Raw genomic sequence first — 22517 nt, forward strand, 5'->3', positions numbered from 1 at the left:
GCCAAAGCACACTGTAAACAGAGCTGTGACACACTAACACTTGGAAATTACCGCAAAGCCGCTGTGCAGTGAAATGGCAAAGTTGATGCGGCCCGTCATATAATTATACAGCCTGTGAAAATGGGAAGTCACCGGATCCCCCCTTCTAAGTTTTCTCCTTGCATCTTGTTGTTTGTTGATGACTTCTCGCAAGGAAGACGAGATTCCTGTGTGAAGTAGAGAGTTTCATCTGTATCTTTTCACTGCAGTGTCGCGGCGGCTGTGTTCCCCTGTGAGGTCTGCCCATGCTGTGGTAGAAGAACAGATGGCAGACTGAGGTGGCTTGTGTCTCTGTTTTCCAGGGTCGCTGAGCAGCCAACGCTAGAACACAGAGACTAGACAATAGCCAGGCACCAAACCTCAACCCCCCTACAGATCTCTCCACAGTCATTATCAATGACTCCCGTGCTAAACATCACCAAACTATGCTGTCATATTGTCACTTGCGTCTGTTTCGTAAACACACAAAGCAATGGGCTTTGTCCCAAAAGTAATGTGATGACTCTTTTTTTTCCCTGCGTCTCCCACTGATAGTCACACGTTCGGACGGTGGCAGTGAACCAAACTGTCGCCTGGGTTGCTACGGGTGACTGGAGAGCTGACTTTTGGGCTCCGAGGCAAACGAGCACATGACAGATTAGTGTGTGGGCCTCCTCCAGGCTTCCACCTCTGTGACCCTTAGGAGCCCCCTCTTTACCCCCTCCTCACCCTTGCTCTTATCCCTAAACCCCCCCCCCCCCCCCTCCGGCTCCCTCCTTCTCCTTTGTCTCCACCCTCTCTTCATCCAAACTCACGCAACAACCTAAGGAGGTGAAAAGCAAACAGATTTTCGATGTGCATCACTGACACATGGCCTAAAGTTGCTTCATTATAATATTCCAGGCTTTAAAAAGTTCATTTCTATTATATAGGATCCAAGCGCGTAAACAAATCAACAACGTAATCGCAATGATAAGTAGGTGAAGTAACTAACTAACTATGGATGGAAAACATATTGTGCTATGTGTACTGGAAAGATAAACGGGCACCAGCAAATATGGAATAAACAGCTTTCAGCAGTTTAACGTAAAAGGAGAAAGGGCTTGGGTATTTCAAACTGTTTGCAGATGTGTGTCTCCACCAGTTAAACGCTGCTCGTACTGGAACAACACACAAGGATTAGAAGGACTAGAGGAGCTCAAACAAAACGGGGGATACTACAGAGCTGTTTAGTCTACTCAAACAACGTGCCCTCTCTTTTTGAGGTATGGACTTGTACACTTGTTTATCGCATGGGACAAACATCCGTTGCCAGGGTTCGGCCTTGCCCGCGCCTATGTCTCGTGAATGACCCTAGCTGGCTCTTTTATGTGCATCTATAAAGGGCGGTCGAGAGAGCAGCTAGGAGGGCTCGACCTGGCGATGACACCCTGTTGTCATGGAGACTAATGCTATGTTGGGCTGGGATTGGCAGGGGGGCGGAGGGTGGCAGCCACTGTCACTTGTGTCTAATGATGTTTGCAGCACAATGCACTCATCTCCTCGCAAAGTGTGATATGTCCTCACTCTGTATTAACGGAGCATCTTGTGAGCTCTGCTGTGTCGGTGTTACCGTTAAGAGGATAAAAGACTTTAATGTATTGTCATAATCACTACTTTTAAATGCCATCTAATCTTATGTAAACATATCTCATCTGAACACACAGCTCACAGTCCAAGGACTTTCCAAATGACCAAAGGATATATCACTTCCCTTTCAAGGAGCCCAGGGGACCAATACACCTGGCTTAGCAGCTTAACAGAATTTCCCCCAAACACCCAGGCCAAAGGGTGGCCCGGCGCAAAACCTGAGACGCTTGATGCTTGAGAGGGCTACCTACTTACTCATCTGACTGACCACTCTCACTGCCTCCCCGTCTCCCCCCCACCTTCAAGCTAACACACAGACACGTGTGCAAACTCTAAAAGGGCCCGGTTTGCTCCTGAGGTCCCTTATTTATTTTCATAGGTGTTTGAGGGTTTGCACTAGTCAAAAGACAAGGCCAGAGCCCAGAGTGGTATCTTTGGAGTTGAGTGCTTCCTGTTTTCATTGCGAGGCCGACCCTTGTCTTTACGGGGGTGAGCCCGGGCTAGCGGGGGGCTAGCAGGGGGTAAGAGGGAAGGAAGGCAAGGGGCACCAAGGGGCTAATTGTGGATTTTAGAGTTTGCTTTTGCCAAACAAAAGGGCATCACCTCTTGCAACAATAAGCACAAACTCCCATCTCTGCCTCTCTGGGTCTCCGTCTGCCACCCTCTCTTTCCACTTCCCCTCTTCTCTCCCTCTACCTATCCTTTTGCGTCACTCTCCCTTCCTCTCCTGGAGTTTGGAGTCCATGCTTTTGAAGTGCGTTAGAACATTTTACCCCTAACAGTGAAGTTTACCTTTCTGATAACATAATCTCCCTGTAGTATTGAAAAGCTTATACCAACAGTCTGGGATTTTCCTTCCCCTAATGTGGCTGGAAGACATCCAGAAACTCTTGGGTTGGGGATGGGGGGGGTGGGGTATTAGAGAGAGAGTGGGAGGGAGGATAGAAGGAGGGAGTGGAGAGACTGTCTGACCCTCTTCTGCCAGCTAACACCAGCTGATCTGTCCAGCCATTTGCCAATTACATATGGGGCATTTAAGGTTGCCGGCTCACGTGCTCCCTGGTACATGTGTACATGGGTTCAGCAGAGGTCAGGGTAGTCGCAGCTTCTCCATAGACTAACTGTGGAATCTCTGCATATTTTGTGTGATCTTCATGGCGCCAAAAAACGGTATTTCCCCCCCTCAGCTGGAATGTTGGCATGGTATGATTGATGGTAAATAAGAGCTTAGAGTGTGGTTCCTTTCTGTGTGAGACTGTCATGAAGAAAACCATCTTGTGATTTCTCCCAAGAGAGTGTGAGGTCAGAGTAAAGCAAGGGAGGGTGGGAGGGGAGAGGGAGAGGGCAATTTTCTTATTCTGAATCCAAAAGCCAACAGTTGTTACTATTGGCCTGTGTTGTTTTTCTGTGTGTGAAGGGGGGTCCTGTCCTTTTGAGCCTTTCAGAAGATGTGACAATGGCTGGATGTTGAGAACATATGTAGAGAGACCCCTGTGGCTCATGGAAGAGGAGCTCCATGCTGGCCCCGCAGTTTGAGAAAATACAAGGCCGCTCCTTTCACTCCTCACCCCTCAGTTAATGAATGCATGAATGGCAGAATGCCGCTATAGGCCATTCAGGGGCCAAAGTCCCCAAGAATTCACCCCTGCACAAACGCATCCAGCAATAGCAAATACATTTGCTTAACAAACTAAAAGAAAGGAGAATGGCTAATGGGTGTGAGTGTGTGTGTGTGTGAGAGAGAGAGTGAGAGTTTATGGGTGGGAGAATTGGATGGTGAGAAGAAAAGGGGGATAATTCAATTAGTCCTCTTCCTCAGTAGAGAAATGAAGGCAGGTTAAAAGGGAGGGATTATTATTTGTACAAGACTGGCCAGGGCCTTGCACAAAGGAAACAAATAAAGATTGGAGAGAACATCTACAAGCAGGGGATGTGATAAAGGAGAGAGGGACAGAGAGAAAGAGGGCCTTGAAAGCTCTGCTCTGTCTGAATTAACCAGCTCTCTGAAAAATGTGCCTGTGCACAACATTGGGCGCCACCCCCCCTTTCCTTTCCACTCTTTCAATTCAATTTTAAAACAATTCTAAAGAAAATTGTTGGCAACTCTTCCAAAAGCTCTCTATGCATCATTCTGCATTTCTTTCTGCGTGTCTTACAGAGGGGACTGCTGAGGCTGAAAGATGCCAAATAACGATTTTTAGTATAAACCCACATCCGTTCCTGCACTTTGTGCATGTGTGAATGAACATACAGTAAATTCAATTCCAGCAAAACTGGAACTCTCTCTAAGCTCAGGAAAGGAATAAGCAGAAAAAAAAAATCCTCCGTAATAATCATTTTAAAAAAAAGGTCAGCCTCCCTCCCGCCTTCAGCCTCTGAATGAAGCCCGGCCTGTACGGTTTGGTGAGAGGTCTCCAGTCAGGGAGCGATGGAGCTGTGAACAGCTGTGAAGTCATTTTGATAATGATGAGAATAATAAGCATGCAGACTGGCGTGGCGGAGCTGCTAAGGCCTGTGAGGCTCAGGGCTTTGCTGTTGCAGCTTCACTGCTCCTGAATAGATAAAAGTGATTAAAGCACTCCTGATTATCCCTGACCAATATGTAATGGATTTACAGCCCTTTCAATTAGGCCGTATTTGCTGGCCACACATTACTTGGGCTTTTGGTTAGGTAATCAGGGTACAGGGGCTTTGGGCAGGGGAGAGGGCGCTAGTGAAAGGGGGTGGGGGCGCAGGGTGCACCTGACCCCTTGAATGTGCAGATGATCCATAAGGCTGAAGCTCTAAACTTCAGTCTCTTCTGCTTTCTCTCTCTCTCTCTTCTTTTAGGTCTCCCTTCCCCCTGCATTGTCCCTCCATCTCTGGGACGGCGAGCCACGTGCTCAGCAGCTTATGTGTCCTGGCGTGGCCACCTCCTCCTGAAATCTGACCTCCGTTGCAAAATCAATACAGCCTGATGTTCTGATAATGTCCTGACATCAGCGAGGGTGGGGGGACATGTGGTCCACCCCCTTATACTTGACACACACGGACATAAAGGCAGACTGACACATACAGCTAAGGAGGGAGTATTTCAACATTTTGCCAAGTATCTCTGAGCCACTGTAGCATTTGAATATTGAGTCGAAGCCATATTGCATTGCTGTGTGAACTGGATGAGGTGTCTGGCTGAACTGTTTGGCAGCATGTTCCATCTCAACCTTAAACGTAAGAGAAAATCTCACAAAGTTAACCGGATTTTAAAGTGTGAAACCGATCAAGAATTTGTGCTCATTCCAATAAAAAAAAACTTTTTAAAGACACGGCTGCAGGCTGCTTACGTACTTGCACCATAACCGTCTATACACCTACGCGGGAGTTACTGTAAAAAACAACAAAATGTGAGTTCAAGTTAACACTCAGTATACTCAACCTAAATCGTTACACGCACTTATGCTCACAATCCTCCTCCTGTATGCACCACTCCCTCTCTTAATCTGCTTCAGAAAAGCATTTCTCTCCAGGCCAAACAAACAGTGCATCTCATTTTGGAGTAAATGTCGTGGATTGTTGGTCCATCTCGCTCTTCCTCTGCCGGGCAGAGCAAACAGTCCAAACTGATTAGATTGACCTGGTCACTGTGTCCCTCTGACAGGTGGCTGACAGGTGAGCATCGCAGCACTGCCGTCACTCAGTCCCTCAGTAACGACTGTCTGACAGGTGTGTGCGTGTGCTTGAGTGGGATTTTTTGAGCGTGTGTGTGTGTGTGTGTGTGTTTCTACCCAGGCTGTTTCCATGCATGTGTGTCCCCAAAAAAGTAATGGTCGTGCTTACCGTGAGATGCTGGAACAGCCACGCCCTCATGATGTTAGTGGCCACCTTGGGGAAAATGCCACGCTTTTTCTGCCTCTTCTTGTCTTTGTCTGGATCATCGTCATCCCCTGTGCCAGGCGATGCAACGCTGTTGTCTAAGCCATCTCCTGGACAGAAACCAAACCCGGGGTTAAATAACATCCCGGACAACACCACTGACTCAGAACAAGCTCGAAAAATAAATCCTGATCTCAAAACTCTCAAGGCTGCAACAGAAGTCAGAAGCAGTCAAAGCTGAGTTTAAGGCTCATGAAAGATGGATAAATGGACAAATACCACAGATACCTACGAAGGAATTCAAAAGTGCACAGAGGCCTTGAGAATCACTGCAGCAAAGCCGGTGTTGTGTAGTGGAGATGTGGAGGTAGGGGGATTTAGATGGCCTTAGACGAAGGCCTGTACAGAGAGTGAGGGGTTTACACAGAGGCCTAGCAGAGTTGCTCTATACCCCAGAGCACGGGAGAGGGGAACAGGGGTTAATGACTCTAATGTTATGGTTGGACACTGAAACACTAGGTTCCTCATTCCAGTTCTACAGTAGGACGAGGAGGAGGAGGAAAGAAATAAAATGGAGAGAGACGACAACAAAAAAGGACAAGGAGCCTTCACGTACAGTAGAGGCTTGGACTCACGTCATTAATTCAATTACATTTGCATGCCTGACATAATGTAGAGCATTTTTTTTCTTCATCTTTTGAAGAGAGCCAAAGGGGACAGGAAGGAGTTACGCAGACAGACGCAGCAACGCTCCGACATTCGTGCATTGGCGTTGCGTGCACAGACACATGCTCACACACACAAACAAAACTCAAAGGCGTGGATAATTCACGGCATCCAGTTGAGACGCATGAGTATTAAAGTAGGGATGTGATTTGGGGTGGTTCATTGTTGCAGTTCGATGCACATAATGGACTCGTCTGCTTCCCCCGCCCCACCCCAAACCCCCGACTCTCTTAGTCCTCCTCTCCCGCTCCCTTCCCTCGCAGCAACCCCTCCCCATTCCGCCACAAGATTAGCATGACAGGCCAGCGGCGGCTTCGCCTGCATTAATGTCCGTCAGCGTTTGATTTCAAGAGGAAAACATGCGCATACCCCGGCATGAATTTCTCCTTTAAATCGAAGTTTCCATCTTTGTCCCTTGCCTTTTTCTTGTTCCTCTTCCCCGGCATTAATTGTGCATTAGCAAAAATGATTTACTTTTAACAGTCATAGTTATTTTTTCTTGCCCCCGGGCACAAATGCCTTGAAAGCCTTCCTTGAGGGCATCTAAATTATGTATCTGAAAAACTCCTCCACTAAGGCGTAGAAGGACCCTGACGTTCTCAAAATTCAGACTCGCATGTCCTCCCGTTTTTGGGGAGGCGTCAATCACAACCACCTATACAAGCCCTAATCTCGCATAAATATTTGAACTAATAACATTAAAAAGGGGGAAAGAAAAAGGATCCGACTGGTGGCGTAATCAAATGCAAAATAAATGAAGAATACAAGGACAGCAGGGGCCCCCACTTCTAACTTTTTTCCCCGCTTTCTTCTTCTTTTTCCTCCCCCCTTGTTTTCCCCTCTCTTTTTTGTTCTCTCTCTGTCTTTCTTTTCTTTCTGTGCACAGTGTTTTCCTTCCACATCATTAGTGCAGAGCCACACGAAAGAGGAAAACAGAGAAGTGCCGACTTTGCGCTCCCTGTGTGAAGTTGGGGAAGCAACAGCCCTCCTGAAGGACATATGGGAATGGGGACACAGACGAGGGGTGTTGTAATCGTAGAATGGGCATTCATTAGTGGCAAATGCCGTAAATCCCAGGCTAAGTACGAATCCTTGTTCAGGAAAGCCTAAAACAATAAACTTTGGTCTGGCCATAGCCCTACCCTGACTGTGAGGGGTTTCCTGAGAAATGCGACCCAGACGGAAGTCAAGTCTAACTCCCCCAGTTTGCTTCCAAACTTCAATAACAACACAACTAGTGAGCTGTGAATTTTAACCACCCGCCTCTTGTTTCTCCGCTTTTGAGCCTCACTGAATAATGTTGATACACAGTTTGGCTGTTTGTTTGTGTGCTGCTAGGTTTTGTGTTGATTTTCGAGCTAGTCTCCAAATCCCTCTCCTGCTGTGAGCAGTCAGGCTCATCCAATAGAATCACACAGTGGCCAAAAGGCTGGCAGATTAATTTTATTGACGTTTCCATTTTCACTGCAATGCGATAGCCTCCCCCCTGGCCAGGGCCAGAGCGACCCATGCGTATTTACAGACTGACCTGTCACTTCATTACCCAGCATGCTCGCTGCCTCCTGCCCTAGCCCGCAAGGGTGAAACCAGACTCCAAGGCTTTCAGCTCCTCTTTCCCTCTGTCTTTCTCTCACGTGCACATGGATACTGTCATGTGTACATAGATCTGGCATGTGGCAGTATAACAGTTGTGCTAATAGTTGTTTTTTTACTTACTATCTACATGCAGACATAAGTGTATTCTAAAGAGAGGATGAAGGAAAATCAAGTGTGGACAGAAGGTGAAAAGGAAGGAACAAAGAAAGAAGAGGAACAAGAAGAAGCGGGAGGAAGAGAAGAAGGAGTGGAAAAAGAATAAAGACGACCCAACTTGCACAACCTCATTACATCTAAAGGAGAGCTGGTGCTTTGCATCCACCCCCACTCCTTTCTTATGAGCGAGAGAAGGAACGCTGCAGGGCAAATTGTCCCAAACGCTAATGGCTTCTGACTGTTCCCTGGCAACTCTGCCATTCTAACCTGCGTGGATGTGCACTCTGAAAAAAATGGGGAAAGGAAAAAAAAAAGAAAAAGTGCAGGGCAGAGCAGGGGGAAGCGTCCCATCATCTGGCCATGTGACACAGATGGGGGTTGGCTATTAGGAGGCAGCCGAAAGGCCTAGGGGAGCCGAGGTGCTGGAGTGTAGCCCCAGGCACTTTTGGAAAAGCAGCGCCCTTGGAGACGGAAAAAAAGACGTACCCCCCCACCCCCCGCTCCCGCTCTCCCCACTCTCTTTCTGTCTTCCCTCACTCTTTGCTCCTCTCTCCCTCTCCCCCACCCACTCTATCAATATCTTGACTTAAAGTGCTTGCAATGAAAGTTTGTGCATATTTTTAGATATGCACAGAGACGGTGTAATCAGGCAAGATGGAAGACAATGACCAGACGCAATGAGGGTGAGAGAGTGAATGACAACACCAGCAAACAAACAAGCACAAGTCCAAGAGCACATTACGCTCACATACATTCCCTCTCTCATCACCAGTGGGTGGTTATTAAAAATGCATTCAGATATATCTCCCTGTGAGTAAATTGGTCTCAGGGCTGAGCTCATTAACGGGTTGGGAAAGGACTGTAAACACGCTGCAACTCTGCTTATCTAACGCTGGCACATTCAGGGTCGCTTCAGGATTTGGGGCACAAAGAACCGGTTTAGCACAAAGTGTCCTGCAGTCTCTGCGGAGAGTAAAGGGAGTCCTAATGACGCTGGAGATCATGCTTCATGTCTAGGACGCGCCCTGGCCCTCTGGGGGCCACTAAGGTCTAGTCAGCCCTGGAAGCATTATGGATATGACCACGAGTAACACATCTATCAGCACACCGAGAATGCCCTCCCTCTGCTGCTCTACCATTCCAATATACCCATGCATGAATGAATAATGACTCGTCAATAGTTGGAAAACATTTGAACCCAGTCATGGTTAGTTACCAAATAACACTCCAGACTTATTGGTCCCTATACTATTAATGCACCTACAGAAAAGCCTGCAGACAAGCTTCAGATGTTGTGTGTGTATTATTCTAAAGGCTGTGCGGTGATTTTGCACTGGGAGGCCCCGGCGTTTGTTTCAGGGTAATGAAGCAAGAGTGTAGAGGCAGTGGCTTATGGAAGCTGTGGTTAAAGTGACTAATTACAGCAGACCCCCCAAGCCCCCTGTCAGCCCAAACTAGTCAGGCATGTTCACCCAAGCTCACCCAAATGAGGAGAGAAGAGAGAGGAGAGTCCCGAGAAAGGCGAGGAGGAGAGAGGAGCAGGCGGGGAACAGAAGCTAAAAGGTTTGTTGTACCAGGAGCTCCTTTGGCCTGCTCTACCTTAGCACACCATAGTGACCGGGCCCTCCAACCCTCCCTCCAACACCCTCCTATTACACCACCTCTAGCCCTGCAGGCTTGGCCGTAGAGAATGAAGAGAAAAGAAGAGGGGGATTTAGAGCCTCCCTTTTCCCTCTTTTTCTCCTCAACTTTTCAGCCAACATAAGCGGCGTTTAGCACATTCAGTCCCCCAAATGGCAGCGAATGAGAGAAGCAGTGGGGGCTCCTCTTTTGTCCGTCTGGTTACCCCTTTTATTTACTCTGGATTTACGAAGGGGTCTTTGCCGGCTCTGGGACCACATGCTCTTGACGCACACACAATCTCTCTCCCATACACACATACACAAACACGTACTGGCTCTATTCACACTAGCGGAATGGCCGGCCCTCTGTTGCTCTGTGCCGTCGGGGGATTACAGGTCTTCTGGCTATAACCGCATGCTAGCAATATGCTTCGCACTCGCGTAACATACAACACAGCCGAGCGCTAACGAGTAGAACATAATCCCTTTAATGATAAAACACACACTTGAGTGTCCAATTTCTATCAGCAAGTAACCGATCAGCGCGTTCGTGTGGCCACGCCATATGGTTTACTGCGCTCATTCAGATCCATACAGTAGATGAGGGCTCTAAACAGAACTGTTTTAGTGTGGCTGCACCACTGCAGCCAGTGTTTTACGCTGATTATTTCCTGATCTGTGCTTAAACAAGCAGCAGCCCCTTGCACTGGACCATAAAACAACAGCTTAGTAAACAGCAAGCATGCTGACAAATTGGTAGCGCTCAGGCCGGAGTCATTAACAGCCCTAAAACCTGTCAGAGCAATTACAACAAACTCTCTCCTTCAGCAAGTCTCCCTGCCAAACTCAGATGTCACTACCCGCCTCCCCTTTACCGCCCCCGCTTACCACCAGGGCACTGGCTAAAGGTGAAGGAGAGAACGACGACCACATTTTCCTCTCCTCTCCGCTGGCCATGACACCCCGGAGAAATGAGGACAAACACCCATCTCAAACACAGCTGTATCTGCATCCTGAGCGCTACGACTGAGTGGTTCCTTTTGCATGAGAAGTAATGTGTAGTTGTCTCCCCCCAAAAACACATCATTAAGTGTTCCCTTAAATGAAGTGGAATAAGAGCTTCTAATTAGATGGTTTTTTTCTACGTGTGGGGAAGCGAGGCAGTCAGGCAGTAAGAAAGGCAGGGAGGGAAGGAAGGAGGGAGGTGAGGGGGGAGAGGGGTAGTTGCTCAACAACTCCTGTACCTCCTCTCCTCCCTCCCTTCTCCGCCCCTTCTCTAAGCCCCCTAACCCTGCCATCAGGCAGATATCTCTCTGTCATCCCTGGAATGCTGGAGATAACTATCGCCTCTCCACCAATACAAGGCCTCTCTCCTCTCACAGTCACAGCGCTGACCCCACTGTGCACATCCCTACCATAGAGGGTGAGGTTGAAGTGGAGAGAGAGAGACAGGGGAGGGGTGAGGGTGGAGGGTTGTAGGTAAAACTTGTTTTTAACAGCCAGTTAGGCTATTTTACCTTTTAACCCAAAATAAGGGCTGGAGCAAAGCCACCCTCCCCTTTCAGCTTCTCCCCTGGAGCCAAAGAAGAGTAGTTCGTCCAGAAGGGGAGAGGGAGGAAGGGGGCCAGGCTTCCTGGTTACTGCCTTTTCTCCAGAGTCACTGCCTAGAACTCTCTTGATCTCTTCGTAAGATTATGATCTGCCAAAAACCTCAAATTTAGCAATGGGTGCACAAATTATGCACATTATCCAAGGAAGGCTTTAGACTAAACTAACTATTGGTGCAATTAACCTTCTAACTGCAACTACAATTCTCCTGAAATCTTAATTTTTCTAATTTCTAGTTTCCTCGGTGCATATATATGTGCATACAAACACACAGAAAAGTGCTGCTTTTGCACAGATGTGGAGTGTGCATAATGTCAGCTGAGACATCCAAAGGGGGCTTTATTTGAGGAGGAAAAAAGACCCGGAGAAAAGAGATGGAATAAAGATGTATAAAAGAAAGGAGGCAGGCTGTTGCAGATGTCAGGACCCAATTTGCATGAATGGCAAAGGGCTAAATTGCAGGGGATGGGGGAGCTACCCTCCACCCCCTCACCCCGCTCTTTTTTGGGGGAACTAAAAGGGAGCTGTGATGCCCATGACTGCTCCTCACTCAGCAGACAGGGATCAGTGGCTAATGAAGGGCTTTGGGTCTCCACCAGACATTTCACACTCTCTGCCTCCCTGACAACTCCACCCTGCTCCTCCTGCACTCCAACACTGCCGCTTGGAGTCTTCCCTTAGATTCCAAATCGAACGGGGCTAATTGGTCTCACAGGTAATCTCGGTTCAACCCTTGTTTCTTAATAAACAAATTTACAAACCTGCCAATGCACCTGTCCAAACCTTGCTTCTGTCTACCCACACACTTTGTCCTTCTCTATTCCCTTACCAAATATGGTACAATGGAGCTATTCTTGATCTTAGCAGTCAAAATTGCGTATATTGACACGACTCCCTCTATAATTCATAGTTATTGCAATAGAAAAACAGGGCTGGGTGCACACAGAGAAGCATACCTAAATCCTAAGGTTTGATGCTGCATTAAATATTAAAGAATAGGTATTTCCCAAAAGCAAGTGGGGCTATGTTGAATTGAAACAAGCACCATCATTAGTAAAACAAGCTGCTTCCACAAGTTGCTCTACTTTGGAAAGATCAGGAGCGAAAGCGGGGAATAAAGAGACGAGACAGAGCAAACGAAAACAAAGAGATGGAGAGCACGCAAACGCGTCATCCATCTGCTAGTGGAGAAGTGGCTTTACAATCCCCGCTAGGAACTATTGTATATCAAAGTCTTCTACCTAAACCACCAGAAAGAGCAGCTGTATGCAGTTCGCCAGCTTTAACAGAGTGTGGTTTCCTGATTCAGAACAGCTTACACTGTTTGAGGCGATGTATGATAACAGCATCAGCAGCGACTCGCCCTCTCTACCCTCAATTACAATTTAAAGCCAAACAAATAAACACTGTTTTTATGCCGGGAGAGGGGGGCGACTTGGATTTGTTGCAGACATCTTTGCCACACCTGATGGACAGTGGCAGCAAAGTTTAACAGAGATGGGGGTTTCTACGCGGAGCTGAGGGGGAGAGCTTGTAGAGTAAATGGATTAAAAGGTTTATAAATCAACAAGTCAACCATCAGATTGTAGCCTCTGCTCAGCAGCCCTCTCATCAGCCAAATGCCATGAAGTTTTTTTTTTTCTCCTCGCTCTCTCTCTCTCTCTCTCTTTTTTTTCACACAAATGTCCTGGAGGCAGGGAACAAAGCGAGCAGAACTGATTACTGCGCTGCTGCCCCGCTCCGCCAGTCTAAACTCTGTTTGGCTTCCTAATGAGCTCACTAAAAACCCAATTCATCACCCATAACCCCTTCTCAACCTGCCTTGAAATCCCCCATTATGGGGAGTCAAGGACAGTCCGTTTACAGGCTTTGGGCTGGGGGTCAAGGGCTGTGTGGGTTGGATGGCAGCGGTCGTGGCAACAGCGCGGCAAAGGTTATTTTGACACTAGGGGTACTTCCTTTGCGGTTTGTATCTAAATGCGTTCACCATACGGCATGCACTTAACTCCAACCAATCCTCTCCTTTGATTGTCACACTCCATTGATTTTACAGAAAAGAAATAGATTTATTTGTACTATTTGAGCGTGGTGGGTTGTTTTTAACGCCCTACACCAACCTCCCCCAATGCCCCCCCCCTCCCCTTTCGCAACACCAGCGGTGTCCCAGCCTGAGCGGAGGAATGTCCGGCTTGATGGCTGCAGCAGCGGGAATGTCCCGTTCCAGTCAGCATTCGCACCAGAGATTTCAAGTTTAATACCCCTTCGTCCCATCCCCGCAAAGACAGGAATTTGGTGGGAAGGGAATGTAGCGGGATGGGGGGCCGAGAGAGCGGAATACAGTTGGTCTACTAAGGATGGGGCAAGGGAAGAGGGAGAGTGTAAAAAAAAAAGAAAAAAAAAAGAGAGAGAATATTGTAAGTAGATGACAAACAGCTGAGAAGGTAGGGGATGAAAAAGAAAGTGAAGGGGAGAAAATGTCTTGATGAGGTGGTGTAGGAAAGGAACTGGGTGTTGGTTGGAAGGGGCGGGGGGGTCAGAAACAGAGAGGTGGAGGAGGAGGACGGCGGAGGGTTGGGGTAAACTCCCACAGTTCCTCATTACATGGAGCTGAAATGATCCTCCTGACACCTGAGCTGTAACCAAGAGATTACAGAATTGATGAATCCTTGGTTTAAAATGCAGCTGTTTTATTCTGCTTTAGTAATTAATTCTTTTTCCGATAGTGTATTGATTAAGCGTAGCCCCTGATAAAGTTCAAACTGAGAGAGATGCCTCCAGGGCTTTGGCTTGGCCTGCTCTGGAGAGTCAATGAAAACTTCCTCCCTCCACCTGCATCTCTCTCTCTCTGTCAGCGCAGTTTACCCTCATAAATTAGTCAGATCAGTGAGGAGTGAGGCTCTTGCTTAGTTGATACTTGCTTTGTCTGCCCTCTCGCTGAAGCAATTCTCTGTTATTTTTATATTAGCACACCTACACAATCGCAGATGCCCTTACCGAGGAGTCCATGTTACACAACTCACCAGAACATTAACGTGAAGAGCTTTTTTTCCTGGCATACTGAGATACTACAGCTGAATCCTTCTCCCTGGTCCTCACCTTGAGAGGGAATCGTGGCGTTCACAACGAGAGCGTCTTCTTTCACAAAACTATTCTTTCATTCCTTTCATCGCTGCGTTTTTCTATACAGCTGCGAGTGAGAGACTGATCAACACAGGGTAGAGCGGCTCTCTCCGGGGAGCCAACTAGCAGAGAAATCAGATACAGCTTTACAAGAGAGTCAGCCGCTCATGTCTTGTCAAGACCCCTCACCTACCGGCTCCTTTACAAGTCAATAACCAGGGCCCAGTGTCCTCCGCTGGGCCTTGGCACACATTCACCTCTCTCTATAGGAAGCACAGGTGGGGGGGAGCCCACAGTTATGGATTCCATGGAGCAACTCTTAATGCTACATTATTCTATATGATATTATAGAAATAATGTTGTATTTCTGCTATGTTCCCAACAGATAGGGCAGGATATTTCTACCGGATGCTACATTTATCCACAATATACAACATGGACTCCTCTGACATTCCTGTAATTCATAGTGACAAATAACTGGTGACCCCATGAGGCCATAAGAACCAGTTAAAAGCCTTTTTCAATATTAAGAACTAATGAAAGAGTGAATGAATTATGAAGGGAGAAGGGAAAAATATAATTAGAAGGTGGAAGTAGTGCTTAATACATTTACTTGAGACTATTTCCTTTCGTTAATGGGACTGCGGCATGCGGGGAGAGGGTTTTGACGTGGCTAGTATTGACTGTCCGCCCTGCTCCTTAAGGTACATCCAGCAGGTCATTTCATTAAGGCCCAATTCCATGGCACTAATTTTGATTTTAGGGGCTTGACAGCTGTTGGCTGGTGGAAATTGCTGTAGGAACAGTGAGGGAGACGCCTATTACTGCTGAGAAAAATACAAAGTGCAATGCCTTGGTTCAAAGTACTGCCACTCTGCGCCACCGTCACGTTCCCGGACCATACTTTTTGATTAACTGCAGGAGAAGGGAGAGGAAGAACACACGGCAGTCTATTTTAAAAGGATGGTACAGTCCGACAAATACAGAGAAACTAATGCATGTGGATATACACATGCCCACATGTACAGTAGTTCTACACTGAATGACCAAAAAAATAAGAACAACTCTACAATGTCATGAAATGCAATGCAATGGCCTTCCAATGAATATATCCTTTCTTTTAATATAAGTTTACTTACTTGTGGTTGTATTCAGTTCTATGGTGCACTAAAGCTGTACTTTGTGCTAATCTTGTATTATTTTACACATGTTGTTTACTTATGGAAGAGCAAATATATTAGTTGCATTACAACATACAGTGCTTTCTATTTTCCTGGCCACTCATTGCAGTTTTTTTGTTTGTTGGTATTTTCTGAATGAGACATTACCAGTCCTCCCTCATATAACATGGCTACTGTGGGTTGGTCTGGCAGCGAGATGGACCTGACTCACAATGTGAGCTCTTAATCGCCTTGCCTTGCAAGTTAATATGCAGCATTAAAGTTCGAGAAGGAAGAAAAAAGGTCTTCCTCTGATGCTATTAATTAGCAGTGCTCTATAGCTCTCAGCTTTTTGAAGCTCTCCATCTCCTTTTGTTTCACCCTCGCGTTTCTTTTTTTTTTTTGTGCGGCCTTCGTTATTGACTTTTCAATTTTCCCCTCACATCCACCCCCTGCACTAACAGTAGCACCAGCGCTTCTGCGGCGGTGCCCAGCCCAACAATACCCCCAAGCCCACTCTCCGAGACGCTGGCTGGGGAGCCCGGAGAGCTGGGCCAGCCCTACAGCTCCCACCAGCCCACCACTCGCTCCCCACGAGACCAAAATCAAAGAGAGAGGCCCTTAAAATATAACCATGGGTATAATGAGGGTGCTCCAAAGAACAATAAGCATATACACCAAAGGAGAAAGGAGAGTAGGAGTACAAAAGAAAGAGAGAGAAAACTATAGGAATGTTGGCCTGAAAGTGTTCTTGAGACGTGAACAGCAGACAGTGGATGGGAAAAGAACAGAACGATACTGTGCTTTGGGAGAGAGGGCAAAGGGCCACAGCCAGTGGTGATGGTAGCCGGGGCCACGCATCTATCCAGCCACGTATCTGAACCCAAAACAACAAGGGGGTCTGCCGCATGCCTCTGGAGCCGAAGGGAGCCAAAGGGAGCACGACTAATTTCTGCACAACAATAGGCCTGGATGGGCGCCCACACAATGGCAGGTGCTTTGAATAGCAGCAGGGCCCTTGCAGCAGGGATCTTCTCCTCTCTCACTCCGAGGGCTCGGGCCCTGGCTTGTGTAACCTTTCATTTTCAAGCAGGCTTCCTTTTGACTCATAAAGGATGAAAATGATCTCATGGGGGAGGAGGCGGGGGGCAGAGGAGTAAGAGACAGCCAGGTCTGTGAGGCACAGTTCACATCAAGTCCGTCTGTGTTTTCTGTACATGTTATCTGCCTCTCTCTCTCTACCTCTATTGCTTTTTCTCCACACTTTTCCTCATTTTTTTCACCTCATTCTCTTTTTTTTGGTTGTTTTTTTCCACCCGCTGTTGGTCCGTTGCGTTGTTATTTTCTGTAGTGTCTGTGTTTGTTGTGCGGCTGCTGGGCTATCCTGTAGGCCATGATGCAGTGGTAAAGGCAGTTTTCCCCCCACCTTAAGAGCATTCTTTCCGGGGTCACAAGGTCAGGCTTCACAGATGTCTCCTGCAGACACTCAGTTGTCTAAGGACTGCATCCCTGGGAGTAAGCATTCGTACTAAACAATGCAGCCCCCCCCCCCCCCCCCCCCCCCCCCCCCCCCTCACTTTGGAAAATGTTAAATGTTTTTTCTTTTTGTGTCTCGCCCTTTTTTCTACTTCTCCGTTTTCATTGTTTTATTTTTGAATGAAGCTATAGAGTGAGTACAATTTTTCCAAGGTGGAGGTTTTTGTGTTTAGATAATGAAAGAAAGCACTGGTTATCACAAGATAGTGGTGTTTTCTGGCTGCTTTCATTCTTTTAAACACTCCCCGTCTCCCTAAGTTTCCTCCAATTGTTCTAATGGGGCCTTAGTCATCCTTGCCTGGTGGCAGAGGGAAAGATGCTTTAAAAGGTCTTTTTCTTCTCTCAGCATGTGTTGCCAGGAGAGAAAAATGAAAACATGTAGTAACTGTCCTGAAATCCACACTGAGAGACAGATACAAGAAACCCTTGAGTAAGCAGGGCAGCAGCCAAACAAAGAGCGACCCTAAATGAACAGAAAGACAATATTTGAACTAGAACATCTCTGCGTAGCCTCAATCTCAACAAAAATTGTGTAGAAGAGAATTCCTGGGCCAAATGGCTTTCATTAAAGGGAAATCAGCTTCTGCTTTTTTTAGGGGGCGGAGCGTGACAGTGGTAAAAGGGAAGAGATTGCAGCATTTAACATGCAAGTTCTGCCTCAGAACATGGAAAAGTGTGTAATTGGAACAACATTTTAAAAATCCAGGCACTGAGCTATCCTTGAATATCTTACTCCTTTTCATCTCGCCTTCCCTTGTTCCTTTTTCTGTTCCTTCGTTTGATATGGTGCTCTTGCTTCCCCCTCCAAACATCTCCTCTGTATTCTGCAAATTGATAACCCTCTAAATGAATTATGGTAAATGCATAATGAAGGTTTTCTCAGCCTCAGCCCTGCAGCCAGCCAGGATGGAGCATCTCGTTTGGCATGTTTGATTCGTTTTGTTGCGCATTTAGCCCCAGTGTTCCTTCAGAGTGCTCACTGCTTGGGGCATGTAAATAAGAAATTATCCTTGCTGACTAACATGGCTAATACCTCCTCTGGGGTAATCAAAAATTATTAGACGCTTGCTTCCAATAAACATTAGGGCTCATGGCACTAACCACTGTCAAATCGCTCACCTCCGCCTGCACCCCAATAGCCATAAAATGGGTGAACAAAAGTGATCAGGTGTGGAAAAAGCACTCTGACTACACGGAAACTGAGAGACCGCGGGACTGCTATTATGCCTAAAAAAGCAGCCCCTGGCTTTAAGAGTCATTAAAGCATGTACGAGAGTGGGAATCAGACTAGAAAATGAGCTTATCTTGCATAATGCCCTCAAAAGCTTTGCATAAACGTGAAAGATGTGCGCGTGAAAATCAGCAGCAGAGAGGAAGAACTCGGATTGTAACACACTTCCTTTATCATCCTCCCACTCTCTTGGACGGTGGCAGCATGGTTAAAGCACTACCTGTAGGGTATAGCTGCTCTGCTCAGTTCCACATATGCTTCAGTGTGTAAACCCCGGTTTACACAAGAGAAAACCACACAGCAAGTGAACAAGCCATAGCTGGCCTTGCTAAGCCACTCTCCCTCAACCGCTCGCTGTCTTTTGGGAGGGACCTTCACTGTGATGTGGGGTTCGGATATTAGGGGGAGGAGAATTGGGAGGGTGGGGGTGGTGGAAGAGATTAAAGAGCCAGGGGAGGCAGAAGAAAGGAAGGAAAGTAAAAGAGCACAAGGCCCATTGGTCAAACACAAAGGGGAAGAGAGGGAAAGGACATTTGAAGTCAGGGTTAAACTCCAAATAAGCACACCTTAAACGGGCCTGTGTGAGCTGGCAGTAAGGGTTTTTTGGAGTTTCCCTGCAGGTGTGCCTTTGACAGACTTGGCCTCCATAACCTCTCTCTGATCTAGAATGGGGCCCGGGGTTGGACACAGAAGAAACCGGTGGCATCTTGCTGCCTCTGCCTCCCATTCTATGTCTATTACATTCACACGCATGCTTGCACTCTCTGTAAACACACACACACACACACACACACACACACAAACACACTGCCAGACAAGGGGAAAACAAATCTGGTGAGGACTAGAGCAATTGGATTATCACCTCTTAAGGGTGACTTCTTGGCTGACCCCCTTCAGGCTAGCCTGCTGAAACAAGACAGAAAATTTCCTGGGAAAACACTCTCCCTTTAAAGAATGGAAGCACTGTCATCCTTGTGAAAATACAGCGGCGGCAGCATTAATGGACGCGGAGATGTCCTTTGGGGCACGCGCTCAAATCCCTTTTAGCCATATTACATCAGACCCCTGTGCACTCCTCATCATCGCACATGCGTTGGCATAATCAGCGATGGAACATGGGTGTGTAAACCCACTGTATAATGAACTGATACAACAGCACCGCACTCTGCCCTTGTTTTTGGCCCAATCCTTCGGGTAAACCAGAGACAAAGGCACTCCCCTCCCATTACTGTACTTTAGTCATGATTACTTCCCTGCAACACCTTTTCCTTTCGCCTTCTTAATCATGCTCAGCTCCCTCCCAGATAAGCTGGTCTTCATCTACTTCTCAGAAAAAGACAGAAAGAGAAGAAAAGAAAGGAAGAAGAAGAAAAAAAACGTCTCCCCCAAGCTTTCCCTTAATGGCGCAAAACAGACATTCTCCTCAGCTGCTGTCAGAATAATCTGGGTAATTTTTTCCCTATGTTCTCCAAACATTAGTTTGCACATTAGGCTGACCCAGTTAATGTGCCTTTCCTGCTGTGTAGGACCCAGTTCCTGGCCAAGCTAGGCCAGGCTGGGCTGGGCCGGGTTGCGCCGGGGGCCTGTTCATGATTATGGACCAGAGGGACCAGGCCCCAGCCAGAGCTGAGGCAGAGGGGAGAGGAGGAACGAGAGGAGGAGGTGATAAGAGGAAGAGCGGGAAAGCGGAGAACTGCAGTGTGGATGGGAGGACAGACAGTGGTGGTGATGTTGTGGGTAGAGGAGTAGGTTACTGGAAGTGGAGCTGACTCTACTGGCAGTCCCCATCCTTTGTGCAGTTCCTTTGCTTTCGCCGTTTTCGTGTTTTGTTTTGTTTTTTTTTTCTCTCGTGATCTATAGACTCCAAGAACCCAACACAGGGTCAGAAGAAAGGCAGAGAGACATAAAAAAGGAAGAGAGAGAGAGAGAGAGAGCGGAAGGGAGGAAGGAAGGAGGGAGCTGAGGGAGCTGATCATTCTCTTTAATCACATTTTGGATGAGGGCCAGGTAGTCTGCGGTACTGAGAGCGAGACAGAGAGGGGTGAGTGCAGAGAGGAAGAGAGGAGTGTGAGGGAGACAGTAAAAGAGGGAGGGGGGGGTAGAGGTAGAGAGAGGTGGAGGAAGAAATGGAAAGAGAGGGGGAGAGAGAGAGTGAGGATGAGAAAGGGACTTACGGAGAGGGGGAGAGCAGGGATGAGCTTGAGAGCAGAGCCCCTTGAAACAGCTTGAAGTGCAGCGGCGCTTAAGCAAGAGTGCACATATGCCCACACATGCTATGTCTGCGTGTATATGTGTGTGTGTGTGTGTGTGTGTGTGTGTGTGTGTGTGTGTGTGTGTGTGTGTGTGTGTGTGTGTGTGTGTGTGTGTGTGCGAGGGAGAGTGACAGCCGTTCCCGTAAATGCCCGCGAATGCTGAATCCAGCAAGAATCTGGTGTTAGAGGCAGAGGCAGGGAGAGATCCATTTTAAAACTATGTGCATTAACTATACTTTTCCCCATAGATTAAGCACTCGGCATGAATAATTTAGCCTCTCTTATGCTAATGGGATCATGAAAGTATCCCCTCCGTACCGTGTTTTCTCCCCCTCCACAGCAACTCCTCTCGGCTTTCAACAATGGCCCTGCCCCTTCCCAACAAACCATCAGACAGACACACTGCGCTGTTTTCACAACAGACACCTGACTAACGTGGGGCTGACATGTAGTGACAAGGCTAGAGTTGCACACAGAAGCTCATTGAGAAACGCCGTAGCGCTGTCGTCCTCATTGAGCATCTTCGGCATGCTGCGTGAACACAGTCCGCTTGCTGATGGCGTGATACTGCGAGTTATAGGCTGATGCACGGCTCACTGTGGCGGCACTTTGTTTAATGTTTATGTGATCGCCGTTGAGCTGGTTTTGTAAGTGAGCGGCCGACGAGGCTCCTCTTACGCTTTCTGATTGCTTCACTGCAGCTCTCCATGTTTTCTTTCGAGAAGGGGAAGTGGACATATCCTGTGTATTTATGTTTCTTTGGCCTTTTTTGTGTGTGTGTGTGTTCGGCCTCTGCCATCGCACACTAAAGTACACTCGAGCATGCATTTGCAACACATACACACCCTTGTTGCTTCAGCATTGTGTTGTGGTGAGGTGGGGGGGACTGTGTGGAAATTATCAGTGCTCCAACAGCTGGGAGTGAGAGCCATGAAACAGCAGGGCTTGGGCCTGCTTTATTGTTTATCTGTTGTTTATGGGCCAGTGTTCAGCTTTAATTACTACACTAAATTAAACTCTAACAGGCACTTAGAGGGAACCAGCTAACACACGCACATGCATGCCCCCCCGAACACGCACACACACACACACTGTATATTTTATATACACAGATACACCTCGCTGATCACTCCAGAGCTGGAGTATTGGCTACTAAAACGCAACAAGGCTTCCATCTTGCGTTTAGCACCGACTCTGCTTTTCTCCCTGTTGTGGTTACATTTTCGGTCTTTCTCCTGCCTCGTTCTTGGGTCTTCTCAAACACTAAGTGTAGCTGTAAATAAAAAAAATTTTAAAAAGCAAAGCCAAAGGTCCAGAAAATGCCAGATTCAACAGGCCTTGTTCATGCTGGGACTGTCTGGGCGGACACAGGCAGTCGTGTCCCCACCAGGAATGACCCCCCTCTAGTGAGCTCAACCACAAAGACCTTGCTGAGTGGGGCCCCTGGCCAGGGCCAAGGGAGCTGGCCACACTCTCCACACACACACACACACACACACAAATGTACCACAATACCATCAAGCGCAGCATGCTCCCTTGGAGCCGAACACTCAAGCTCTCCCTCTCTTCCTCCCTTTCTCTCCATCTCTGCCTCTCTCGGGCTCTCTGGGGAGTCTGTCTATCCGCAGAGCGTGGGGATTGTTCAATTGCTGAGAAAATGTACAAAATGCTTTCTCCTCTCTTCTGTTGAGCCTTTTCCATCTACCGTAGAATCGGGGAATTGTACAGAAAGCCCCTTTGCTCACCACTCAAGATGTCAACGTGGATTTGGGCTTCATGCATAGCTAATAATTACAAGTGTGGACTGGAGCTTAGGCATGCACACACACTCAGTCAGACACACACATATACAGCAAGAGGGGGAAAAACTGTACCTACCGTGCTGAATCAGTGTTGGGGATTTACAGTTCATGACTGAGTGCATTTGACTCTGTGTTTGGTGTGGGCAAATGTGCAGAGTATTTCATCACGCTGCTCCATCACACCTTGGGTGTTTAACGTATTATATAGACAG

The 22517-nt window shown here is 47.5% G+C and overlaps 1 protein-coding gene across 5 annotated transcripts in view; it reads right to left on the minus strand.

The window, feature by feature from the left end:
* meis2a (Meis homeobox 2a) overlaps window positions 1-22517 on the minus strand; it is a 79969-nt gene that overhangs the window by 40761 nt on the left and 16691 nt on the right. For 4 of the 5 annotated variants that reach the window (XM_041953467.1, XM_041953464.1, XM_041953469.1 and 1 more), the window contains exon 8: window positions 5461-5606. In XM_041953467.1, the coding sequence (XP_041809401.1) occupies window positions 5461-5606 (146 nt within the window). The remainder of the gene's footprint in view (window positions 1-5460; window positions 5607-22517) is intronic. The other variant, XM_041953466.1, reaches the window with a different exon arrangement.

The sequence above is a fragment of the Chelmon rostratus genome, chromosome 15 (assembly GCF_017976325.1).
Source record: "Chelmon rostratus isolate fCheRos1 chromosome 15, fCheRos1.pri, whole genome shotgun sequence".
NCBI classification, from domain to species: Eukaryota; Metazoa; Chordata; class Actinopteri; order Chaetodontiformes; family Chaetodontidae; genus Chelmon; species Chelmon rostratus.